This window comes from Oncorhynchus keta, chromosome 15, assembly GCF_023373465.1.
Source record: "Oncorhynchus keta strain PuntledgeMale-10-30-2019 chromosome 15, Oket_V2, whole genome shotgun sequence".
NCBI lineage: Eukaryota > Metazoa > Chordata > Actinopteri > Salmoniformes > Salmonidae > Oncorhynchus > Oncorhynchus keta.
The window spans coordinates 36,914,186-36,937,525 of NC_068435.1; the positions used below are offsets into that span (position 1 = coordinate 36,914,186).

Consider the following 23,340-nt stretch of genomic DNA (forward strand, 5'->3'; position numbering starts at 1 on the left):
TGACCCTAAAGCCATGGCATTACTCTGACAGTGTGCCTCTGTATCTTTAATGAGTGTAGCTAGTCTTGGTATAGGAAGGCTTCGTCGGCCCAGTAGTTGGAATCACAGTGTGTTTGGGTATCTCTCTGTGTGTCACTTCATTGATCCAGTCATGTGACTGATTGGCTCAGCGAGTGCTCACCTAGTTTCCAGGTCTGAGTTAGGATTAGACTGTTTTCTTTCTTTTCTGTTTATTTTTTATATCTGCCATAGTTTAAGTTATGATGTCTGGTTGAATCTCCAAGGACATCTGGCCGTATCGTCATGTCTCATCACGTCATGTCTCAAATCTTGAGACTATTTTCTCATTTGAACATTTCTCCCGACTGATTCTCCTTGTACAAAGCAGAACATGGTGTGTTTAAAGAAGGCCGCACTGCTGCCCCCCCTCCCATGTTTCACACCACAAACCAGCCGGTGTGTGTGTGTGTGTGTTTTCATTCCAGGACAGGCCGGGGTAAGCCCAGAAGGCTGCAGGCAAAAGAGAGGCTGGCTGGTGTGGAGAATGCTAAGCTGGCAACCATCCACCCATACTGGATAAATACCTAGATGAACACACACACACAGAGACATGTACACACACACTTGGAAAGGTTGTGTCCAGGGTTGTGGTAAATTCCATTTTTACTTTGTCAATTTCGGGGATGAATTGGACAGTTCGTACAACAGTATGAACACGTTTTATGACCGGAGCTGGTAGATGTGACCTAGAGTCAGTGGCCATTCCGTAGCTATCCAATATAATAACAAATCCACATATTGGGTAGATCAGTCATCTGCCCTGTGTGTGCACGTGGGGAGCAGGGCCAAACGGGGAACGAGTTTTCTCTTTCTCTCCCTTTGGTTGGCGTTGCCAGCAGGAGGCCCCACTGGCCATTTGTTGGCTTTAGAGGGCTTGTGAAATGTGATACAGGAGACTACACGGGTGTGTGTCTGTGTTGCATTCTTCTTTCTGCAAATGTATGGATGGGTATGTGTTTAATGCCTTTAGTGTTAGCGATGAAATGCCACAGTTTCTGTCAATGATGCCGTTAGTGTCACGGATTAACTCTCCATCTCTCTGGCATCGACCCTCTAGCACAGACAATGGCATTTGTTCGGTGTGTGTGTGTGTGTGTGTGTATTGAGTTACATAATCTGTAACCTCTCTTTGCCCTCTCCGGAAGACCAGGTGCTTTCGCTCTCCAAGGCTGACATGGGCGAACGAGTGGCGCAGCAGTTTAAGGCACTGCATCTCAGTGCTAGAGGTGTCACTACAGACCCTGGTTCGATTCCAGGCTGTATCACAACCGCCCGTAATTGGGAGTCCCATAGGGCGGCGAACAATTGGCCAAGTGTCGTTAGGGTTTGGCTGAGGTAGGCCATCATTGTAAATAAGAATTTTGTTCTAAACTGACTTTCCTAGTTAAATAAAGGTAACCAAAAAAAGACAAACTCTCGAGTCAATACTCACAAAACTGCCGGCCCAGACGGCATCCCTGGCCGCTTCCTAAGAGTGTGCGCTTGAATGGCGGGCGTCTTCTCAGACATCTTCAACTAGTCCCTGTTCCAGGCCGTCGTCTCCACTTTCTTCAAGGGACACTTGACCCACTCCAATTTGCCTACAAATCCACAGAAGATGCCATTTCCATCGCTATTCACATGACCCTAGCAAATCTGGACAAGAGAAATACCTATATGAGAATGCTGTTCATTGACGACAGTTCAGCATTAAACACTATTGTTCCCTCAACATCGTCATCAAGCTCAGAGCCCTGGGTCTGGACATCACCCTCTTCAACTGAATCCTGAATATCCTGACAGGCAGACCACAGGCTATATAGACCATAGGCAACAACACCACCTCTACAGACTCTCCCCAGGGATGTGTCCTTTTAATTATTATTATCTTTTTTATTGTTGCCTTGTTGAGAAGGACCCTGTAAGTAAACATTTTGTTTGGTACGGTGTATACCATGTGTATCCTGTACATATGACTAATAAAACTTAAGGACACAGGGAGGAAGACCGGGAGCAGGATGAAGAGAGAGAAAGAGAACAGTGAGGGGAGGTAGTGTAAACATTTACACATCATTTTGTGCGTATGATAGGAGTGACGTGTGTTCTGAGCGGTGCAGGCAGTCTTGTGGTTAGACATTAGCTTTGTTGGGATTGGGATAATTGTCAGCAATGAGGGAGAGCTTCTCGATATTCCGATCAGACCGTCTACTCCATTTCTCTCTCATCCCCACCTTCCCATTTCACTCATGTCTTCTGAAGCAATGAGGCCTCTCTCTGTTCCGGTCCAGTGGTTTTGTTCTGGCTCCAAATTGTCCCTCCCCTCCTCTTTCTTCTACTCTCCTGCTTCATCCCCCTCTCCTCCTCTACAATTAGAGAACGCACAGGCCCGTATCCAATATCTCTCCTTTAATTGGTGTTCCACAGCAAGAGAGCGGGGATGGCGGTTATTTGGTAGCTGTGATTTATACAGGGATTTCTTCCCTCACACACAACACACTACTTAAGTTATCGACCTAATGGAAGTCCGTGGCCAAAAGCAGATAAACACACACACAAACAAGGTGTCGTGACGTTGTCTTCGTTAATGTGACGACTGTTACTCATCGAATTATTAAAAGTTTCTAATTGCGTGATTAACTGAATCAAGCAATTATTAACTCATTAACCTGGGGCACCATGGGAAATTTTTTTTTTATTGAGTTTCTATTTCCCAAATTAACTCCAAGAATATCAGAATATCGATTTTACAACAGCCGCTAATTAATCAGTTACCTCTACAATCTCGTTCTGAACATCGTATAATCTGGGAATCTGCATGGACCCGGGTCTCACCAATGAGTTCGTACCACACCAATCTTAGTTGAGTATTTATTTACTAGAAAGCTAAAATGATGATAAAAGATACACATTCTAGGCTATTGATTGGAACTTAGTATAACGGGCCAACACACTATGGCGCGTTACCCAAAATGGAGATTTAAAAGGGAGAGAAAAATTTAAAGTACACAAGAGAAATATACATTTGGGTGCATTTGTCAGCTATGCTTATTCTAACCCTAGCCTTGCTCCAAACTGCGGCTCTTATGGGTCAGAATATAATGATGTAATTACGTGGGGAAGGTCTCTGTGGATCCTCCGCGTGGACCGTTCAGGCTACTCAATGACGCACTTCTCCGGCGCAACTCTCTGGTCTTCCTCACGATGACAGTGTCCTTTTGGCTTAGGAGTCTGTTCCCTCGCCCTTGTTCTGGAAGGGTTCTTCTGAGGACAGACAGCTCTGTAGCTCAGAGCTCACAGCGTAGGATTGAAACAGTGTAGATACCACGATTCGATGTAGAAGCTAGGTGGTTCGACTTGAATTCACCTGCTTAGACACAGCTACTCATCCGTAGCTTGGGTAGAATAATATTTATTTGTCTTCAAACTTGTGTTGCGTTTTGGGTTTGTTGACTTTTTAGACCTCGGCTGCAGCTTGGGTCACTTAGTCTGATATGTTAATTCTTCACACACAGGTTAAATACCCTCGGGTCAGAAGTGGGCGTCGCCGCCTTTAGGGCAATTCTCTGGGCGTAACAAGTTAAGAGCAAGCTCCAGGTTTTATTCAAATCCAAATTTCTAGACAAATAACTTCACATTTCATCTTTATCAAAACATTCCCTTTGATTTGGACATTTTCCACACAACGTGCAATGTATAAACATCAAACATATACTAGGAAAACTCTTCATGTTACAATGTTTTCGTAATAACATCATTTATTAACCTTTAATAACAAAACAAAAATGACATACATTTTCATATTCCATCTATCGTCATTACCACCATTGTGGCTGACGGAAAACATTGTTCCAAAGTCCCTTTATTGCATGTTTAGGTTCTGAGGTTGGTTTTCCATAGTGAGAGGACAAAGGAATGTTGTGTGGCCTAAGATTTACCAGGGGTGTGAGGGGTCATAAAACCCCCACATCTTCAGACCCCTAGATCTCTTCTCCTCTGAGGTTGAGAGGTAATCTGTAGGATTGTGGTTTCCTGTAACCTGACCTGATCAGGACAGTCATGACAGAGGCAATCAATGACTTCCACCATATGCTAATGATGGGGGGAATGTGCACACATAGATATGCAAGATCAATATGCAAGACCTTTAGTTAAACAGGTCAACATTCACAAGGCTGCAGGGCCAGACGGATTACCAGGACGTGTACTCTGAGCATGCGCTGACCAACGGGCAAGTGTCATCACTGACATTTTCAACCTCTCCCTTCTGAGTCTGAAATACCAACATGTTTCAAGCAGACCGCCATAGTCCCTGTGGCCAAGAACATTAAGGTAACCTGCCTAAATGATTACTGCCCCGTAGCACTCACGTCTGTAGTCATGAAGTAGTTTGGAAGGCTGGTCATGGCTCACATCAACACCATTATCCCAGAAACCCTAGACCCACTACAAATCTCTATTGCACTCCACACTGCCCTTTCAAATCAAATCAAATCAAATGTATTTATATAGCCCTCCGTACATCATCTGATATCTCAAAGTGCTGTACAGAAACCCAGCCTAAAACCCCAAACAGCAAGCAATGCAGGTGTAGAAGCACGGTGGCTAGGAAAAACTCCCTAGAAAGGCCAAAACCTAGGAAGAAACCTAGAGGGGAACCAGGCTATGTGGGGTGGCCAGTCCTCTTCTGGCTGTGCTGGGTGGAGATTATAACAGAACATGGCCAAGATGTTCAAATGTTCATAAATGACCAGCATGGTCGAATAATAATGAGGCAGAACAGTTGAAACTGGAGCAGCAGCACGGCCAGGTGGACTGGGGACAGCAAGGAGTCATCATGTCAGGTAGTCCTGGGGCATGGTCCTAGGGCTCAGGTCCTCCGAGAGAAAGAAAGAGAGAATTAGAGAAAGCACACTTAAATTCACACAGGACACCGAATAGGACAGGAGAAGTACTCCAGATATAACAAACTGACCCTAGCCCCCCGACACAAACTACTGCAGCATAAATACTGGAGGATGAGACAGGAGGGGTCAGGAGACACTGTGGCCCCAGACACCCCCGGACAGGGCCAAACAGGAAGGATATAACCCCACCCACTTTGCCAAAGCACAGCCCCCACACCACTAGAGGGATATCTTCAACCACCAACTTACCATCCTGAGACAAGGCTGAGTACAAGGCGCTTGTGGTTGGACCAATTCAGTTTGTCTGTGATGTGTACGCCGAGGAACTTAAAACCTACTACCCTCTCCACTACTGTCCCGTCAATGTGGATAGGGGGTTGCTCCCTCTGCTGTTTCCTGAAGTCCACAATCATCTCCTTTGTTTTGTTGACGTTGAGTGTGAGGTTATTTTCCTGACACCACACTCCGGGTGCCCTCACCTCCTCTGTAGGCCGTCTCGTCATTGTTGGTAATCAAGCCTACCACTGTGGTGTCATCCACAAACTTGATAATTGAGTTAGAGGCGTGCTTGGCCACGCAGTCGTGGGTGAACAGGGAGTACAGGAGAGGGCTCAGAACGCTCCCTTGTGGGGCCCCAGTGTTGAGGATCAGCGGGGTGGAGATGTTGTTACCTATCCTCACCACCTGGGGGCGGCCTGTCAGGAAGTCCAGTACCCAATTGCACAGGGCGGGGTCGAGACCTGGGGTCTCGAGCTTGATGACGAGTTTGGAGGGCACTATGGTGTTAAATGCTGAGCTGTAGTCGATGAACAGCATTTTCACATCTCACAGGTATTGCTCTTGTCCAGATGGGTTAGGGCAGTGTGCAGTGTGGTTGCGATTGCGTCGTCTGTGGACCTATTGGGACGGTAAGCAAATTGGAGGGGGTCTAGGGTGTCAGGTAGGGTGGAGGTGATATGGTCCTTGACTAGTCTCTCAAAGCACTTCATGATGGCGGAAGTGAGTGCTACGGGGCTGTCGTCGTTTAGCTCAGTTGCCTTAGCTTTCTTGGGAACAGGAACAATGGTGGCCCTCTTGAAGCATGTGAGAACAGCAGACTGGGATAAGGATTGATTGAATATGTCCATAAACACACCAGCCAGCTGGCCTGCGCATGCTCCGAGGATGCGGCTGGGGGTGCTGTCTGGGCCTGCAGCCTTGCGAGGGTTAACACGTTTAAATGTTTTACTCATGTCGGCTGCAGTGAAGGAGAGTCCGTAGGTTTTGGTTGTGGGCCGTGTCAGTGGCACTGTATTGTCCTGAATCGAGCAAAACAGTTATTTAGTCTGTCTGGGAGAAAGGCATCCTGGTCCGCGACGGGGCTGGTTTTCTTTTTGTAATCCGTGATTGACTGTAGACCCTGCCACATACCTCTTGTGTCTGAGCAGTTGATATCAAGCCGAAAGACATCAATGACCGAGCTAAAACAGACGTAGTCTATTTGTTCAGCACTTTTGAAATGTAGAGCAACAGAATTCAGACCATGGGCCGTTCTTTCAGTAATCTCCAAGTCCACCAAGTCAAAACAGTAGGATAAATAAAGGGGACATATAAGCAGACAATAAAAACTATTACAATATTTGATGATGACATTTCTCTAAAACGGGCTATAGGCTACATTTGCACCACCAAGGCAGAACAGTTGGCTAAGTTTTGAGGGGGAAAGGAACCAAATTATTAGGGTGAGGCACATGGTCTACTAACAGCTTACTACACAACATACACTTAGTATTACGTTCTTAGCTACAGTATACTGTGCTTTCAGAAAGTATTCAGACCACTTCACCTTTTCCACATTTTGTTGTTATTCTAAAATTGATTAAATAAATACAATATCCTAATGAATCCACACTCAATACCTCATAATGACAATGCAAAAAAACATTTTTTTAGAAATGTTTGATAATTATTTTTTTTTAAATGGAAAGCAGAAATACCTTATTTTCATTGCCCTTTGCTATGAGACTCAACATTTAGTTCAGGTGCATCCTGTTTCCATTTATTATCCTTGAGATGTTTCTACAACTTGATTGGAGTCCACCTGTGGTAAATTCAATTGATTGGACATGATTTGGAAAGGCACACACATGTCTATATCAGGTCCCAGAGTTGACAGTGCATGTCAGAATAAAAACCAAGCCATGAGGTTGAAGCAATTTTCCGTAGAGCTCCAAGACAGCATTGTGTCGAGGCACAGATCTGGGGAAGGGTACCAAATAATTTCTGCAGCATTGAAGGTCCAAGAACACAGTGGCCTCCATCATTCTTAAATGGAAGAAGTTTGGAACCACCAAGACTCTTCCTTGAGCTGGCCGGCCTAACTGAACAATCGGGGGAGAAGGGCCTTGATAAGGGAGGTGACCAAGAACCTGATGGTCACTCTGACAGAGTTCCTCTGTGGAGATGGGAAAACCTTCCAGAAAGACGACAATCTCTGCAGAACTCCACCAATCAGGCTTTTATGGTAGATTGGCCAGACGGAAACCACTCCTCAGTAAAAGGCACATAACAGCCCACTTGGAGTTTGCCAAAAGGCACCTAAAGGACTCTCAGACCATGAGAAATAACATTCTCTGCTCTGATAAAACCAAGATTGAACTCTTTGGCCTGAATGCCAAGCGTCATGTCTGGAGGAAACCTTGCACCGCTCATCACATGGCCAATACCATCCCTATGGTGAAGCATGGTGGTGGCAGCATAATGTTGTAGGGATGTTTGTCAGCGGCAGGGACTGGGAGACTAGTCAGGCTTGACGGAAAGATGAACAGAGTAAAGTACAGAGAGATCCTTGATTTAAAAACCTACTCCAGAGTGCTCAGGACCTCAGACTGGTGTGAAGGTTCACCTTCCATAAATTTGATCTTTGTCTAGGTCAAAACAATAGACAAACACAGTCTGCTTATTAAACTAATAACATACAAACAATTATACATTTTCATGTCTTTATTGAACACACCGTGTAAACATTCACAGTGCAGGGTGTGAAAAGTATGTGAACCCTTGGACTTAATAACTGGTTTACCCGCCTTTGGCAGCCATAAACTCAACAAAACATTTTTTGTAGTTGCGGATCAGACCTGCACAACGGTCAAGCGGAATTTTGGACCATTCATCTTTACAAAACTGTTTCAGTTCAGCAATATTCTTAGGATGTCTGGTGTCAACCACTCTCGAGGTCATGCCACAGCATTTTAAAATTGGGTTGAGGTCAGGACTGGGCCACTCCACAAGACATATTTTCTTCTGTTGAAGCCATTCTGATGTTGATTTACTTCTGTGTTTTCAGTCGTTGTCCTGTTGTTTTGGGTCGTCGTCCTCAACAGAAGTTGACCCAACTTTTATTGAGCTTCAATTGGTGGACAGCTAGCCTTACGTTCTCCTGCAAAATGTCTTGATAAACTTGGGAATTAATTGTTCCGTCGATGATAGCAAGCTGTCTAGGCCCGGAGGCAGCAAAGCAGCCCAAACCATGATACTCTCTCCACCACACTTTACAGTTGGGATGAGGTAATAATAATAATAATATATGCCATTTTGATGTTGGTGTGCCTTTTTTCCTCCACACACATTGTGTTGTGTGTTCCTTCCAAACAACTCAACTTTAGCTTAATATGTCCACAGAATAGTTTGCCAGAAGCGCTGTGGAACATCCAGGTGCTCCTTTGTGAACTTCAGACAACCAGCAATGTTTTTTTGGACAGCAGTGGCTTCTTCCGTGGTGTCCTCCCATGAATAAGTGTTTTATGTTTTACGGTATTATCGGACTAATCAACAGGGATGTTAGCAAGTTCCAGAGATTTCTGTAAGTCTTTAGCTGACACTGATTCTTCTTGACCTCATTGAGCATTATGCACTATGCTCTTGCAGTCATCTTTGCAGGACGAGCACTCCTAGGGAGAGTAGCAACAGTGCTGAACTTTCTCCAGTTATAGACTATTTGTCTTACCGTGGACTGCTGAACATCAAGGCTTTTAGAGATACAATTATTAACCCTTTCCAGCTTTATGCAAGTCAACCATTCTTAATCTTAAGTCTTCAGAGATCTCTTTTGTCCGAGGCATGGTTCACATCAGGCAATGCTTGTTGTGAATAGCAAACTCAAACTTTGTGAGTGTTTTTTATAGGGCAGGGCAGCTCTAACCGACATCTCCAATCTCGTCTCATTGATTGGACTCCAGGTTAGCTGACTTCTGACTCCAATTACCTGTTGAAAAAGTAATTAGCCTATGGGTTCACATACTTTTTCCAACCTACACTGTGAATGTGTAAATGATGTATTGAATATAGAAAAATACAATAATTTGTGTGTTATTAGTTCAAGCACACTATATTTGTCTATTGTTGTGACTAAGATGAAGATGAGATCAAATTGTGTGACCAATTTATGCAGGTAATTCCAAAGGGTTCACATACTTTTTCTTGCTACCGTCTACCTGTGTTCTCTGTTTGTCTGTTGCCAGTTCATTTGGTTCATCAAGCCTACCAGCGTGTTTCCCCCTGCTCCTGTCTGCTTCTAGTTCCTGTTTTATAGTTTTGACCATTCTGCCTGCCCTGACCTTGCCTGCTGTTCTGTACCATGTCACACCACCCTGGATTATTGACCTCTGCCTGCCCTGACCCTGAGCCTGCCTGCCGTCCTGTACCTTTGCCCCATGTATCGTATATATTGTGTCCTCCTCCCAGAGCGCTAAGAACCTTGGCGTGATCCTGGACAACACCCTGTCGTTCTCAACTAACATCAAGGCGGTGGCCCGTTCCTGTAGGTTCATGCTCTACAACATCCGCAGAGTACGACCCTGCCTCACACAGGAAGCGGCGCAGGTCCTAATCCAGGCACTTGTCATCTCCCGTCTGGATTACTGCAACTCGCTGTTGGCTGGGCTCCCTGCCTGTGCCATTAAACCCCTACAACTCATCCAGAACGCCGCAGCCCGTCTGGTGTTCAACCTTCCCAAGTTCTCTCACGTCACCCCGCTCCTCCGCTCTCTCCACTGGCTTCCAGTTGAAGCTCGCATCCGCTACAAGACCATGGTGCTTGCCTACGGAGCTGTGAGGGGAACGGCACCTCAGTACCTCCAGGCTCTGATCAGGCCCTACACCCAAACAAGGGCACTGCGTTCATCCACCTCTGGCCTGCTCGCCTCCTTACCACTGAGGAAGTACAGTTCCCGCTCAGCCCAGTCAAAACTGTTCGCTGCTCTGGCTCCCCAATGGTGGAACACACTCCCTCACGACGCCAGGACAGCGGAGTCAATCACCACCTTCCGGAGATACCTGAAACCCCACCTCTTTAAGGAATACCTAGGATAGGATAAAGTAATCCTTCTCACCCCCCTTAAAAGATTTAGATGCACTATTGTAAAGTGGCTGTTCCACTGGATATCATAAGGTGAATGCACCAATTTGTAAGTCGCTCTGGATAAGAGCGTCTGCTAAATGACTTAAATGTAAATGTAATCTCCATTACTAACCATTCTGCCTGCCCTGACCCTGAGCCTGCCTACCGCCCTGTACCTTGTCCCACCACCTTGGATTATTGACCTCTGCCTGCCTTGACCCTGAGACTACCTGTCGTTCTGTACCTGAGACTGCCTGCCGTTCTGTACCTTTTGGACTCTGATCTGGATTACCGACCTCTGCCTGCCCTTGACCTGTCGTTTTGCCTACCCTCTGTTCTAGTAATAAAAGTGTGTTACTTCGACACTTCTGCATCTAGGTCTTCCCTAAAACGGGATAATACGTTTTCAAAAATGAAGATATGGCTTAAAAATCATATCTATCACCCAACCATAGTTACCAACCCTTTAGCACCTTCTATGACCAGTTGGTGAAAATTCAAAGCTCTAACATACACACACTGCTCAAATAGTTTGAAAGTTTAATAATACTAATTAATTGAACTGATAGAGCTTTTCATTAAAGACAGAATCTCAAATAGCTTGTTAAGCAAAATATACAACAAGAAGTCATTTAAAAATAAATATAAGCTACAACAGTAGATAGATCAAGTCTGTTTGCTTCTTGAAGCCTCAAGCAGATGGGCAGCCGCGGGCATGACAGGATGTGGATGCTCACAAAATGGCACCGGAGGGTTCTGGAAAAACTGACCAATTGAGCAATTTCTGGTATTTCTTTGTGCTGATCTTAACTTTTTGTGTACATACATAATGTTTCCAGCATCGTTTCCTATGACCGAAAAGAGTGTATGGACATCAGAACAGCAAGCACTAACCTCAATTTGAATGAGAACTTCGGAGGCGAAAGACATATTGATTATCCCGGACCAGGTGCAAAACTCTGACACTCGAAGAAGGAGACGACGCTATGGAGACCGGCGTTCTGTATACCTGACGAGACTATGTCGGAGAGTGGATAAATCGACACTACCCATTCTACACTACTACGTTCTATTGGCGAATGTGCAATCACTGGATGGATGAGCTCTGTTGGAGACTATTCTATCAACCTGATCTGAACAACTGTAATATCCTGAAGAAGGACATGGTAAAGAAATCTAAATGGTTTTTCGATACATCGCTAGGACAGATAGGTGGCATCGGGGAAACTCAAGGGAAGAGGGGGTGTGTGTGTCTCTTTTTTAATAGCTGGTGTGTCACGATCGTCGTATGGAGTAGACCAAAGCGCAGCGTGGTTAGAATGCATTCTTCTTTATTTAATGAAAAACACGAAGAACAAAAACAACAAAACGATAAAGACGAATGTGACCGCTATATAAACACTGTGCTAACATGCAACTAGACATAGACAATAACCCACGAAATACCCAAAGAAGACGGCTGCCTAAATATGGTTCCCAATCAGAGACAACGATAAACACCTGCCTCTAATTGAGAACCAATCTAGGCAACCATAGACCAACATAAACGCCTAGATGAAAACAACGCTATAAATCTACAAAAACCCCTAGTTAGTACAAACACCCTAGAATAAGACAAAACCACACATACCAACCATGTCACACCCTGACCTAACTAAAATAATAAAGAAAACAAAGAATACTAAGGTCAGGGCGTGACATGGTGATCTCTAATATTAATGAAGTATTGAGGTTCAGCTCGCCTGAGTTTGAATACCTCATGATATGCTGTAGACCAGTGGTTCCCAAAAATGTTATAGTCCCGTACCCCGATTCAACCTCAGCTGCGTACCCCCTCTAGCACCAGGGTCAGTGCACTCTCAAATGTTGATTTCCGCCGTCATTGTAAGCCTACCACACACACACACACTATACGATATATTTATTAAACATAAGAATGAGTTTTTCTCACAACCCGGCTCGTGTTAAGTGACAGAGCTCTTATAGGACCAGGGCACAAATGATAATCAATAATTTTGCTCTTTATTTAGCCATCTTACATATAAAACCTTCTTTGTTCATAAAAAATTGTGAATAACTCTCCACAGGTTAATGAGAAGGGTGTGCTTGAAAGGATGCACATAACTCTTCAGTGTTGGGCTGTATTGGAGAGAGTCTCAGTCTTAAATAATTTTCCACACAGTCTGTGCCTGTATATAGTTTTCATGCTAGTGAGGTCCGAGAATCCACTCTCACATAGATACGTGGTTGCAAAGGGCATCAGTGTCTTAACAGCACAGTTTTCCAAGGCAAGAAACTGAGCGCAGCCCAATTCAGAAATCTGGCTGTGGCTTCTGATTAATAAAATGTTCACAGAATCGGTTGTTGCAATCTCGTTGAGGCTCTTGTTCAGATATCAGTAAGTGAACTGGAGGCAGGGCATGAAAGGAATAACGAATCCAGTTGTTTGTGTCGTCCATTTCGTTAAAGTACCTGCGTAATTGCACACCCAGCTCACTCGGGTGCGTCGCTATATCACATTTGACATTGTCCGTAAGCTTGAATTCATTTGCACACAAAAAATTATGGAAAGACCTGTGTGTTGTCCTTATTAATGTAGGCAGAATAGAGCACCAACTTCTTAATGATAGCCTCAATTGTGTCCCCCACATTGAATATAGTTGCGGAGAGTCCCTGTAATCCTAGATTCAGATCATTCAGGCGAGAAAAAAACATTACCCAGATAGGCCAGTCGTGTCGGAAATTCGTCATTATGCTAGTGGAAATTATGGTCAGTAAAGAAAACTTTAAGCTCGTCTCTTAATTTTAAAAGAAATGTGTCAATACCTTTGATAACCAGCACCCTTCTGTATGTTGTAAAAGCGGTACATGGTCACTGCCAATATCATTGCATAGTGCAGAAAATACACAAGAGTTCAGGGGCCTTCCTTTAACAAAGTTAACTATTTTCACTGTGGTGTCCAAAACATCTTTCAAGTTGTCAGGAATTCCCTTGGCAGCAAGAGCCTCTCGGTGGATGCTGCACTGTACCCAAGTGGCATTGGGAGCAACTGCTAGTATGGGGATTGCCTGTCCTAGCCACTCGGTAGCTCACCATATCTGTCGCTTCTAGCCTTTTATACATGTCTTACTACTCGAAAGTGATTTTTATTCTCGCTCAAAAAAACTCCCGTGGCTCATTTTTCAAATTGTCATGTTTAGTTTCTAAATGTCTGCACAAGAGTGAAGGTTTCCTGTGAGAGAGTAACGGTTAATGTGATTGGATGTTAATTATTTGACTAGGCAACCAGTATTTCACATTATCTCGTTATTTCACTGAACACAAGATGGTTTAATTTTAATTCTGGCAGTGAAACGAGGCTACTCAGGCGAGAAAAAAATCTCACCCAAATGTATAGGCCCGTTGGAAAATATAAATGGACTGTTTGTCCACACCCCTGATTAAAGAGCATGATCATTACACACATGCACCTTGTGCTGGGGACAATAAAAGGGCCACTTTAAAATGTACAGTTTAGTCACACAACACAATGCCACAGATGTTTTCGAGTTTTGATGGAATGTGCTATTGGCATGCTGACTGAGTGAATGTCCACCAGAGCTGTTGCCAGATTTAATGTTCATTTTTATACCATCAGTAGCCTCCAACATCATTTTAGAGAATTGGGCAGATGGCTCAAGTCTTAAGGGAGAATGTAATTGGCATGCTGACTGCAGGAATGTCCACTAGAGCTGTTGCCAGAGGATTGAATGTTAATTTATCTACCATAAGCCACCACCAATGTCATTTTAGAGAATTTGGTAGTATGTCCAACCTGCATCATAACTGCAGGCCATGTGTAACCACACCAGCCCAGGACCTCCATATCCAGCTTCTTCACCTGCGAGATCGGCCTATGCCCTCCCAGGCCCCATCATAAAGATTTTAGCCGCATCTCTTTTACATTAGTCGCTTGTACTCACCAGAGATTGTAAACAAGTCTAGCTGTTTGGTCGCTAACTAATGTTTTGTGTTTTGTCAGTGCAACCAGTTATTTAGAATGGTTTTTGGAAGGAGTTTGGCTGTGTGATGTCCTCCATGTGATGCTTTGATGATTAAGTTTGCAGTCCTATAGAAGGTGAAATTGAGGAATAAAGTTGTGGAGATCTTTATTTCTCATCAGTACAAAACATTGTTTAGATGCTTTTCAGACAACAATACTGTTCTGATGCTACTGTTCCAATCACATATTTGCCATGGTATGCTGCAGGGACCATTCAGCAGGGACCATTCAGCAATGGTCACAAATGTGTGATCATACACATGACATGGTTAAGTTTACAGACGACATGATGGTGGTAGGCCTGATCACTGACGACGATGAGAGCATACAGGGAGGAGGTCAGAGACATGGCAGGTTGTTGCCAGGACAACAACCTCTCCCTCAACGTCAGCAATATTTGCCCATTATTTTATTTTCTCTTTGTATATTTATTCTTCGTTTTATTATTTTTCTGATCTTTTTTCTTCTCTGCATTGTTTGGAAGGGCTTGTATAAGTAAGCATTTCACCTGTTGTTTGCAAAGCATGTGTCACGACTTCCCCTGGAGTCGGTCCCTCTCCTTGTTCGAGCGGCATTCAACGGTCGATGTCACCGGCCTTCTAGCCATCACCGATCCACTTTTCATTTTCCATTTGTTTTGTCTTTGTTTTCTACACACCTGGTTTCAATTCCCCTTTTACATATTCCTTATTTAACCCTCTGGTTTCCCCCATTTTTATGTGCGTGTTTTATTGTTCAGGCTGTTACTGATGGCATTTTGTTGCCGGGTTTTGTTATTAAGCCCGTTTATGTCGTGGTACCGGCATTTTTCCAGCACCATAGTATTGTGTTTATACTGGTGTTATCTTGTATTAAATACCTTGTCCACGCATCTCATCTCTCCAGCGCCTGACTCCTTTCACCAGTTACCCACAGCCTTGACAGCATGTTTCAAATAATATTTAATTGATTGAGATGGTCAGCGACGGTGGTGGTCAGCTCAGCTTGTCTAAAGGCAGGAAGGTAGGCAGGCAGGCGGCTCCAGGGCGTCTCCACCATCTGCAGATTCTCTGTGTTGGGACTGTGATGAAGTTTGAGCTCCCTACAGAGTAAAGCCTATTCTGTACTTGAGAAGTATCCTCCTAAGCAATGAAAAAGCTGGCACACTGCCAGCTCTGGATGCATAAGCCTCCTCTTGGTCACCGTTGGTGAAAAAGAACCCAAAGTCAGTAGTAATGTATTTCTAATTAAAACAAACACCGGCTAGCTAGCATTAGCCGGCTTGTTGACAACACTGATTTTCAGCTATTTACGGGCAGGAACCAATTCATGATATCAAGATTTGATCAACACAAATGTAACTATTGAAAATAAAAACGTCTAAATATGATTATATATGAACAGGATTTGCATGAGTTCTTGCCTAGGCTGCCACTAGGCTCTATGGTAGCGGTAGGACAAGCATGCTGAACTTATACAGTACACGTATCTATAGTACAGTTCAATACAGATCATTAGCATATACATAGCCAACAATGGTTATTTCACCAATGCATACCATCCCTGGAAAAGACATACACATACACACAGGTAGTAAGTCAGTGGGTAGTGGTTAGAGCTTGAGGACAGTCAATCCATCTCTCTGTGGTTTGAGGTCACGGCAGGGGAGCACGGTATCGATCTACACACTACATGTGACCATTACAATGAACTGGAGTCCACTCTACTTACATCCCTTGCAGACCAGTGTGTGGGTGGATACAATGGAGCTTTGCTGTCCATGCAAGCTACAGTCCTTCCACCAGCTTATATTAAAACAAGTATTGAGTATCAACTAAATTCGTTAGAGACCTGTGATTTTTAGTTGAAGCTGATGATTAGACCAAGGAGCTCACTGATTCCCCCATCCCAGCTATCACCCTGCAAGACTCTGCAGGCTATTGCCGAAGGTACTTCTCTTTAGTGTGCGTGTTTGTCTTTAGACTATAGTGATTACACCTATTTCAGAGCTGTGAGTGTTTACTTCGTAATATCAAGACCACAGGAGGTTGGTAGCCCCTTAATTGGGGAGGACGCACTCGTGGTAACGGCTGGTAACGGAATAGGTGGAATGGTATCAACCACACTAAATACATGGTTTCCATGTGTTTGATGCCATTCCATTCGCTCCATTCCAGCCATTATTATGAGCCGTCCTCCCCTCAGCAGCCTCCTCTGATCCAGGGCATAGACGAATGGTTGAAGCAAATGATGAAAGAGTAAAGGAATAGTGGGATGAACCTGAGATGGTTTACTCTCATCATTTGCTCTAACCATTCGTCTATGCCCTCATCACCACAGTTCTCCTTCATTTTACATATCTGTTTACCTTCAGCCCTACATATTACTCATCCCACTATTCCTTCACCCCTTTATCCTCTTAGTAGGTCACCATCCTGACAGTTCTCTAGAGTCACCCCTTGTTATCACCCTTTAGCTTCATACCAGGAGGACGATAAACAGACAGCCTGAGGCAGTTCTATGATGTTCAGAGGTGAAGGATCTAGTCAGTCCTGGATAGAACTTAGGAGGGAGGGAGAGAAGAGGAAAGGAGAGGAGGAAGTATCTCTGCGTGTGTTATCTGAAGTGTAAATGTGTGACAGTGGGAGATAATCAATAGTTCTGTTTCCTCCGTACTATCACATTGTACATCTATATGGGCTTATATAAATCACCAGCTGGGACGTTCACTCTCACTGGGAATGCAAGTCCTCTCCTCCTAACACTGTCTAACACTGTGCCCCCTCGGCCTCATAGACACGGTGCCCGGCGAGACTGAGTGCTAAGGTCAAAGTCTGGCATTTTGTACATTGACCTTTCAACACTTCTCTTTACTCTACCGATGGGCGATTATTTCCCCCGTTTCTGAGAGCTACAGCGCACATATACAATCTGTGTTCAGGATTGAGGGCCAGTGATTGTGCCTTGAAAAAAGATAGGGTTTTATTTATATATTTCTAGATTTCCCTTCTTGCCTCCCTTCCCCTGCTCCGCTCTGGGAGATGGTCTAATTTAAGGGACGAAGGTAAAAACCCTGGTCCTACTCCATAAACACATTTGCTGAGAGACATAATTTAGACCACAGTTGGACGTAGACCTAGGGAAAATCTGCTATGTATTTTCTGCTTTCCACTCTAATATGTAGTGTTTTATGTTTCATGTATTACAGAAAGCGTGAAATTACTGCAAAATGAAGTTTCGGCCGATCTCAGATTATGTGGCCAAAATGTGGGAGTGGATGTTTTTAGCCCGCAGAATTAGAATGTCCAATTTTGGAGCAAATGAGTACTGTTCAAAAGTGCTATGGTATTCTACCGTGGGATTTGGATTGGAACAACCTTCCATGGTACAAGACATAATAACTTATTGTCTTTTAAAAAGGGGAATAGCTTGGAGATTTCAAAAGCTTTAGCTGTGATATGGTTAAGTGGAGATGGGGACGCACTCCAATAGAGTCCAGGTAGTTTGACCTGGTAAAAGGTTTGTTTTTGTCTATCCCTTTTCCCCTTGGGCTTTGCTCTTGACTCTTGAGTCTCTCTCACCTTTCACCAATGAAACATTCAGTACCTTCAGAAAGTATTCAGACCCTTAACTTTTCCCACATTTTGTTAGGTTACAGCCTTACTCTAAAATTGATTCAATAGTTTTTTTCCCTCATCAATCTATACGCAATACCACATAATGACGAAGCAAAAAATGGTTTTTCTACATTTTTTTGCTAATTCATTCAATTTAAAAAACGGAAATATCCAATTTATATAAGTATTCAGACCATTTACTCAGTGCTTTGTTTAAGCATCTTTGGTAGCGATTACAGCCTCAAGTCATCTTGGGTATGACGCTACAAGGCACATCTGTATTTGGGGAGTTTCTCCCATTCTTCTCTCCAGATCCTCTCAATCTCTGTCAGATTGGATGGGGAGCGTCACTATTTTCAGGTCTCTCCAGAGACGTTTGACCGGGTTCAAGAACGGGCTTTGGCTGGGCCACTCAAGGACATTCAGAGACTTGTCCAGAAACCATTGCTGCTTTGTCTTGGCTGTGTGCTTAGGGTCGTTGTCCTGTTGGAAGGTGAACCTTCGCCACAGTCTGAGGCCCTGAGTGCTCTGGGGAAGGTTTTCATTTAAGGGGTTTCTCTGTACTTTTCTCTGTTCATCTTTCCCTCAATCCTAACTAATCTACCAGTCCCTACCACTGAAAAACATCCCCACAGCATGATGCTGCCACCACCATGCTTCACCGTAGGGATGGTGCCAGGTTTCCTCCAGATGTGGCGCTTGGCATTCAGGCCAAAGAGCTCAATCTTGGTTTCATCAGACCAGAGAATCTTGTTTATCATGGTCTGAGAGTTTAAGGAGCCTTTTGGCAAATGCAAGGCTGGCTGTCATGTGCCTTTTATTGAGGAGGGGTTTCCGTTTGGCCACTCTACCATAAAGGCCTGATTGGCGGAGGGCTGCAGAGATTGTTGTCCTTATGGAAGGTTCTCCCATCTCCACAGAGGAACTCTAGAACTCTGTCAGAGTGACAATCGTGTTCTTGGTCACCTCGCTGACCGAGGCCTTTCTCCCCCGATTGCTCAGTTTGTCTGGACGGTCAACTTGGTCTTGGTGGTTCCAAACTTCTTACATTTTAGAATGATGGATGCCACTGTGTTCTTGGGGATCTTCAATGCTCTTCAATGATCTTCTGTGCTTCGACACAATCCTGTCTTAGAGCTCTACGGACAATTCCTTCAACCTCTTGGCTTGGTTTTTTCTCTGAAATGCCCTGTCAATTGTGGGACCTTATATAAACAGCTGTGTACCTTTCCAAATCATGTCCAATCTATTTAATTTACCACAGGTGGATTCCAATCAAGTTGTAGAAATATCTCAAGGATGATCCATGGAAACAGGATGCACCTGAGCTCAATTTCGAGTCTCATAGCAAAGGGTCTGAATACTTACGTAAATAAGGTTCTTCTGTTTTTATTTGTAATAAATGTGCAACATTTTCTAAAAATAATAATTGTTTTGTCATTATGTGGTACTGTGTGTAGATGTATTTGAATCCATTTTAGAATAAGGCTGTAACGTAACAACGTGAAAAAAGTCAAAGGGTTCTGAATACTTTCAGAAGGCCCTGTATGCAGTTTAGTGCTCTGCAGTGAACATCAGAGGTATTTCAAACCTCCTCTAGATAGAAGACTGTAATTCTAGTGAAGCATCTTTAACTTTCCTCTGTAATTCCACGCTCTCTTCCTTTCTCTTTCATTGTCTACTTCATCTCCCTCCATTCGTGGTCACTCTCCTCTCCTCCTCAAATCACCTCCTCTCATCTCCTTCCCTCACTCCTCTCCTCCCTCTCCCCTCTAGGTGATAATATATATTTTATTGAGAACGACTGTAGCACTTAACACAACATCACTTACTGAGGAGGTCGAGATGGGGGAGATGGCCTGGCTCCAATCTGATCAAATATATATAAATGTAGACAGACAGATGGCCAAGGAGATATATACTCTATCCTGCTGAATCGTAGGAAAGGTACAGAGAGAGTGCTATGGCACACACAAGTATACAACTGAGACTGCGTCATAAAAGAGACCAGGAAACACACATTGGAGACAACTTTTTAAAACTATATTAAACACCTGATTTCCCATAATGTCACGTTCTGACTTTTATTTCCTTTGTTTTGTATTTATTTAGTATGGTCAGGGCGTGAGTTGGGTGGGCAGTCTATGTTGGTTTTTCTATGATTTGTGGACTTGTATGTTTCGGCCTAGTATGGTTCTCAATCAGAGGCAGGTGTCATTAGTTGTCTCTGATTGAGAATCATACTTAGGTAGCCTGGGTTGCACTGTTTGTTTGTGGGTGATTGTCTATGTTGATCGCTTGTGTCACCACAGTTCTCATTTAGCTTCACGGTCGTTTATTGTTTTTGTATTCAGTGTTCAGTACTTTCTTTAATTAAATATCAAGATGAACAGAAACCACGCCGCGTTTTGGTCCGCCTTTCCGTCAACAGAAGAATCCCGTGACACATAAAGAGCACTAATTCTGAGCTTTTGTCAAATGTACTGCACTAGAAAGTATAGGGTGTCATCTGAGAAACATTCTCTGTTCAATTTGACTGCACATATCCCCTTGGGCTTTGCCCTTGACTCTGAGTCTCTCTCACCTTTCACCAATCATGATGTGTCGTTTACTGCTCTGCAGTGAATATCAGAGGTCATTCAAACCTTCTTCTCTGGATAGAAGACACTCTAATCAAATCAAATGTATTTGTCACATACCCATGGTTAGCAGATGTTAATGCGAGTGTGGCGAAATGCTTGTGAGCTGAGAGTGACCTGCAAATGAAACCATAAGCTCTGATGTCAGTTATAGTGTTGTGTCAATGAAGGTGGGGACAGTAGTTAATCATGCGTGGCTGGTCTTAAAGGCTCAGTGCAGTCAAAAATGTGTTTATTTTTATTTTTATATATTTCCACACTATGAGGTTGGAATATTATTGTGAAAATTATGATAATGCCCTTTCAGTGTTAGACATGTTCAAATGACTGCCTGAAATCTCTGCCTATTTTGATGGGATGAATGAGTTAATAGACCAATAAGAAAGAGAGTTCCAAACCTCTCTGCCAATAATAGCACGTTCTGTTTTCCCTTCCCTACTCAGATCACTCCCAGACAGTCCGAGCAAAATTATTGCTTGAGAAATTGCCATTTGCTAAGAAGCTATTATGGTACTTAATTGTTGCCCCTAAATGATTTGACATTGAGATAAACATTGGATCCTTAATGAAGCGGTGTATATCCTGTATAGTACTGTGTATATCCTGTATAGTACTGTGTATATCCTGTATAGTACTGTGTATATCCTGTATAGTACTGTGTATATCCTGTATAGTACTGGGTATATCCTGTATATTACTGTGGATCCCATTCCCTAGCCAGGAGGTTCACTTTATTAAACAGAGGCCAGTTTAGTTCACTGTGAAAGGGTGCTGGCTGATGAAAGCACTTTGTCTGGAACACTTTCAAAGGGACTGGAATAGATTGGGTATATGGTTGGTGCTGGTAATAAACCACTAAAACCTGTAGACACTCTTTATCTGGAACACTTTCAAAGGGACTGGAATAGATTGGGTATATGGTTGGTGTTGGTAATAAACCACTAAAACCTGTAGACACTCTTTATCTGGAACACTTTCAAAGTGACTGGAATAGATTGGGTATATGGTTGGTGTTGGTAATAAACCACTAAAACCTGTAGACACTCTTTATCTGGAACACTTTCAAAGGGACTGGAATAGATTGGGTATATGGTTGGTGCTGGTAAGCTTTATCCGAGCTGATTTTTAACCACTAAAACCTGTAGACACTATGTCTCCCAACATTCCTCAGTTATTCACCAAATCATTATCCATCCCTCCCACTCTCTCTATCGCTCTACTCCTTCTCTCTCCATCTTTCTCTCTCTTCGCCCATAACCAGTCGATTTACAGTTCACTGACAGGACTCTCCACTCTCCTTCCTCTTCTTCTCTCTCCCTGCTCCCTATCTCCCTTCTGTCTCCTCCTCTCACCCCCTCTCTCACACCCTCTCTTTCTCCTGTTCTCTCCCTTCTGTCTCCTCCTCTCACCCCCTCTCTCTCACCCTCTCTTTCTGCTGTTATATCCCTTCTGTCTCCTCCTCTCATCCCCTCTCTCTCACCCTCTCTTTCTGCTGTTCTCTCCCTTCTGTCTCCTCCTCTCACCCCCTCTCTCTCACCCTCTCTTTCTCCTGTTCTCTCCCTTCTGTCTCCTCCTCTCACCCCCTCTCTCTCATCCTCTCTTTCTGCTGTTATATCCCTTCTGTCTCCTCCTCTCACCCCCTCTCTCTCACCCTCTCTTTCTGCTGTTCTCTCCCTTCTGTCTCCTCCTCTCACCCCCTCTCTCATCCTCTCTTTCTGCTGTTATATCCCTTCTGTCTCCTCCTCTCACCCCCTCTCTCTCACCCTGTCTTTCTGCTGTTCTCCCCTGCTGTAATGTCTGTGATATTCAACCCCACAGACAAACAACATAGGACAGCAGAGAGAGGGACCACATAATCGACAGAGATGGGAAAGCAGAGGATGGGGGAGAATGCAGAAGCAGACAGGAAAGACATCACTGCTCTCTGAAATACATTTCTCTCTTCAGTCTCTTTTCCTTCCTTTTTTTGTTTCTCCATAATGTTTCTCTGAACTCTGTATCACCTCTGCTCTACGGAACAGTCTCTGGCTTGTCAGCTATGAGCAGATTTACCCCAGAATTGTCCTTTTGGTTCAAAACTCAAAACACTGTCTCTCTGTCACTATGATACACAGAAGTAAATAGAGACTGGGGAGAGAGAGAGGGGCAGTAGAGTAAGGGCAGGGCTACAGTAAATCACAGAGTTATAGAACTGTAGTAGTAGTCACATTGTGATCTGTTATTATATATACAGTATGTTTTATGACTACTATGACATGGCCACATACAACTGAGAGTGTTTTTAACTGAATGGTTTTGGGGATTTTATTCAACAAGCTCTCGGTCTCACGTCAGAATTAGAAGTGCATCCATGTTTCTCAAACGTCTAATAAACTAAACTGTCTGTGTGTCTGTGTGTCTGTGTGTCTGTCTGCAGCTGCGTCCAGCTTCAGCTTCTGCCATGCATCCCTGGAGCAAACCGTTTCTGCAGAGGAGCTAAGCTACCAACTGCCTCGCCGGCCAGCGTCTAGTCTCACCTGGCATGATGGGAGGGGACAGATGAACACGTATACACGCGCCGTCAAACTACTGCAGCAACCTGGCTCAAAGGGCATACAGGTATAGTGGGCATAGTTTGGCTTTGGAAAGTTTTCAAACCCCATGACTTTTTCTACATTTTGTTATGTTGCAGCCTTATTCTAAAATGGATTAAATAAATAAAAAGTCTTCAGCAATCTACAAACAATACCCCATAATGAGAAA

General features: G+C 43.8%; 1 protein-coding gene across 4 annotated transcripts in view; it reads left to right on the forward strand.

Moving 5' to 3' along the window:
• The window catches only part of LOC118375108 (sterile alpha motif domain-containing protein 10), a 123,177-nt gene that overhangs the window by 17,215 nt on the left and 82,622 nt on the right, over positions 1 to 23,340 (forward strand). For all 4 annotated transcript variants that reach the window (XM_052463959.1, XM_052463956.1, XM_052463958.1 and 1 more), the window contains exon 2: positions 23,015 to 23,196. In XM_052463959.1, coding sequence (XP_052319919.1) covers positions 23,137 to 23,196 — 60 coding nt within the window. In that variant the 5' untranslated portion in view covers positions 23,015 to 23,136. The remainder of the gene's footprint in view (positions 1 to 23,014; positions 23,197 to 23,340) is intronic.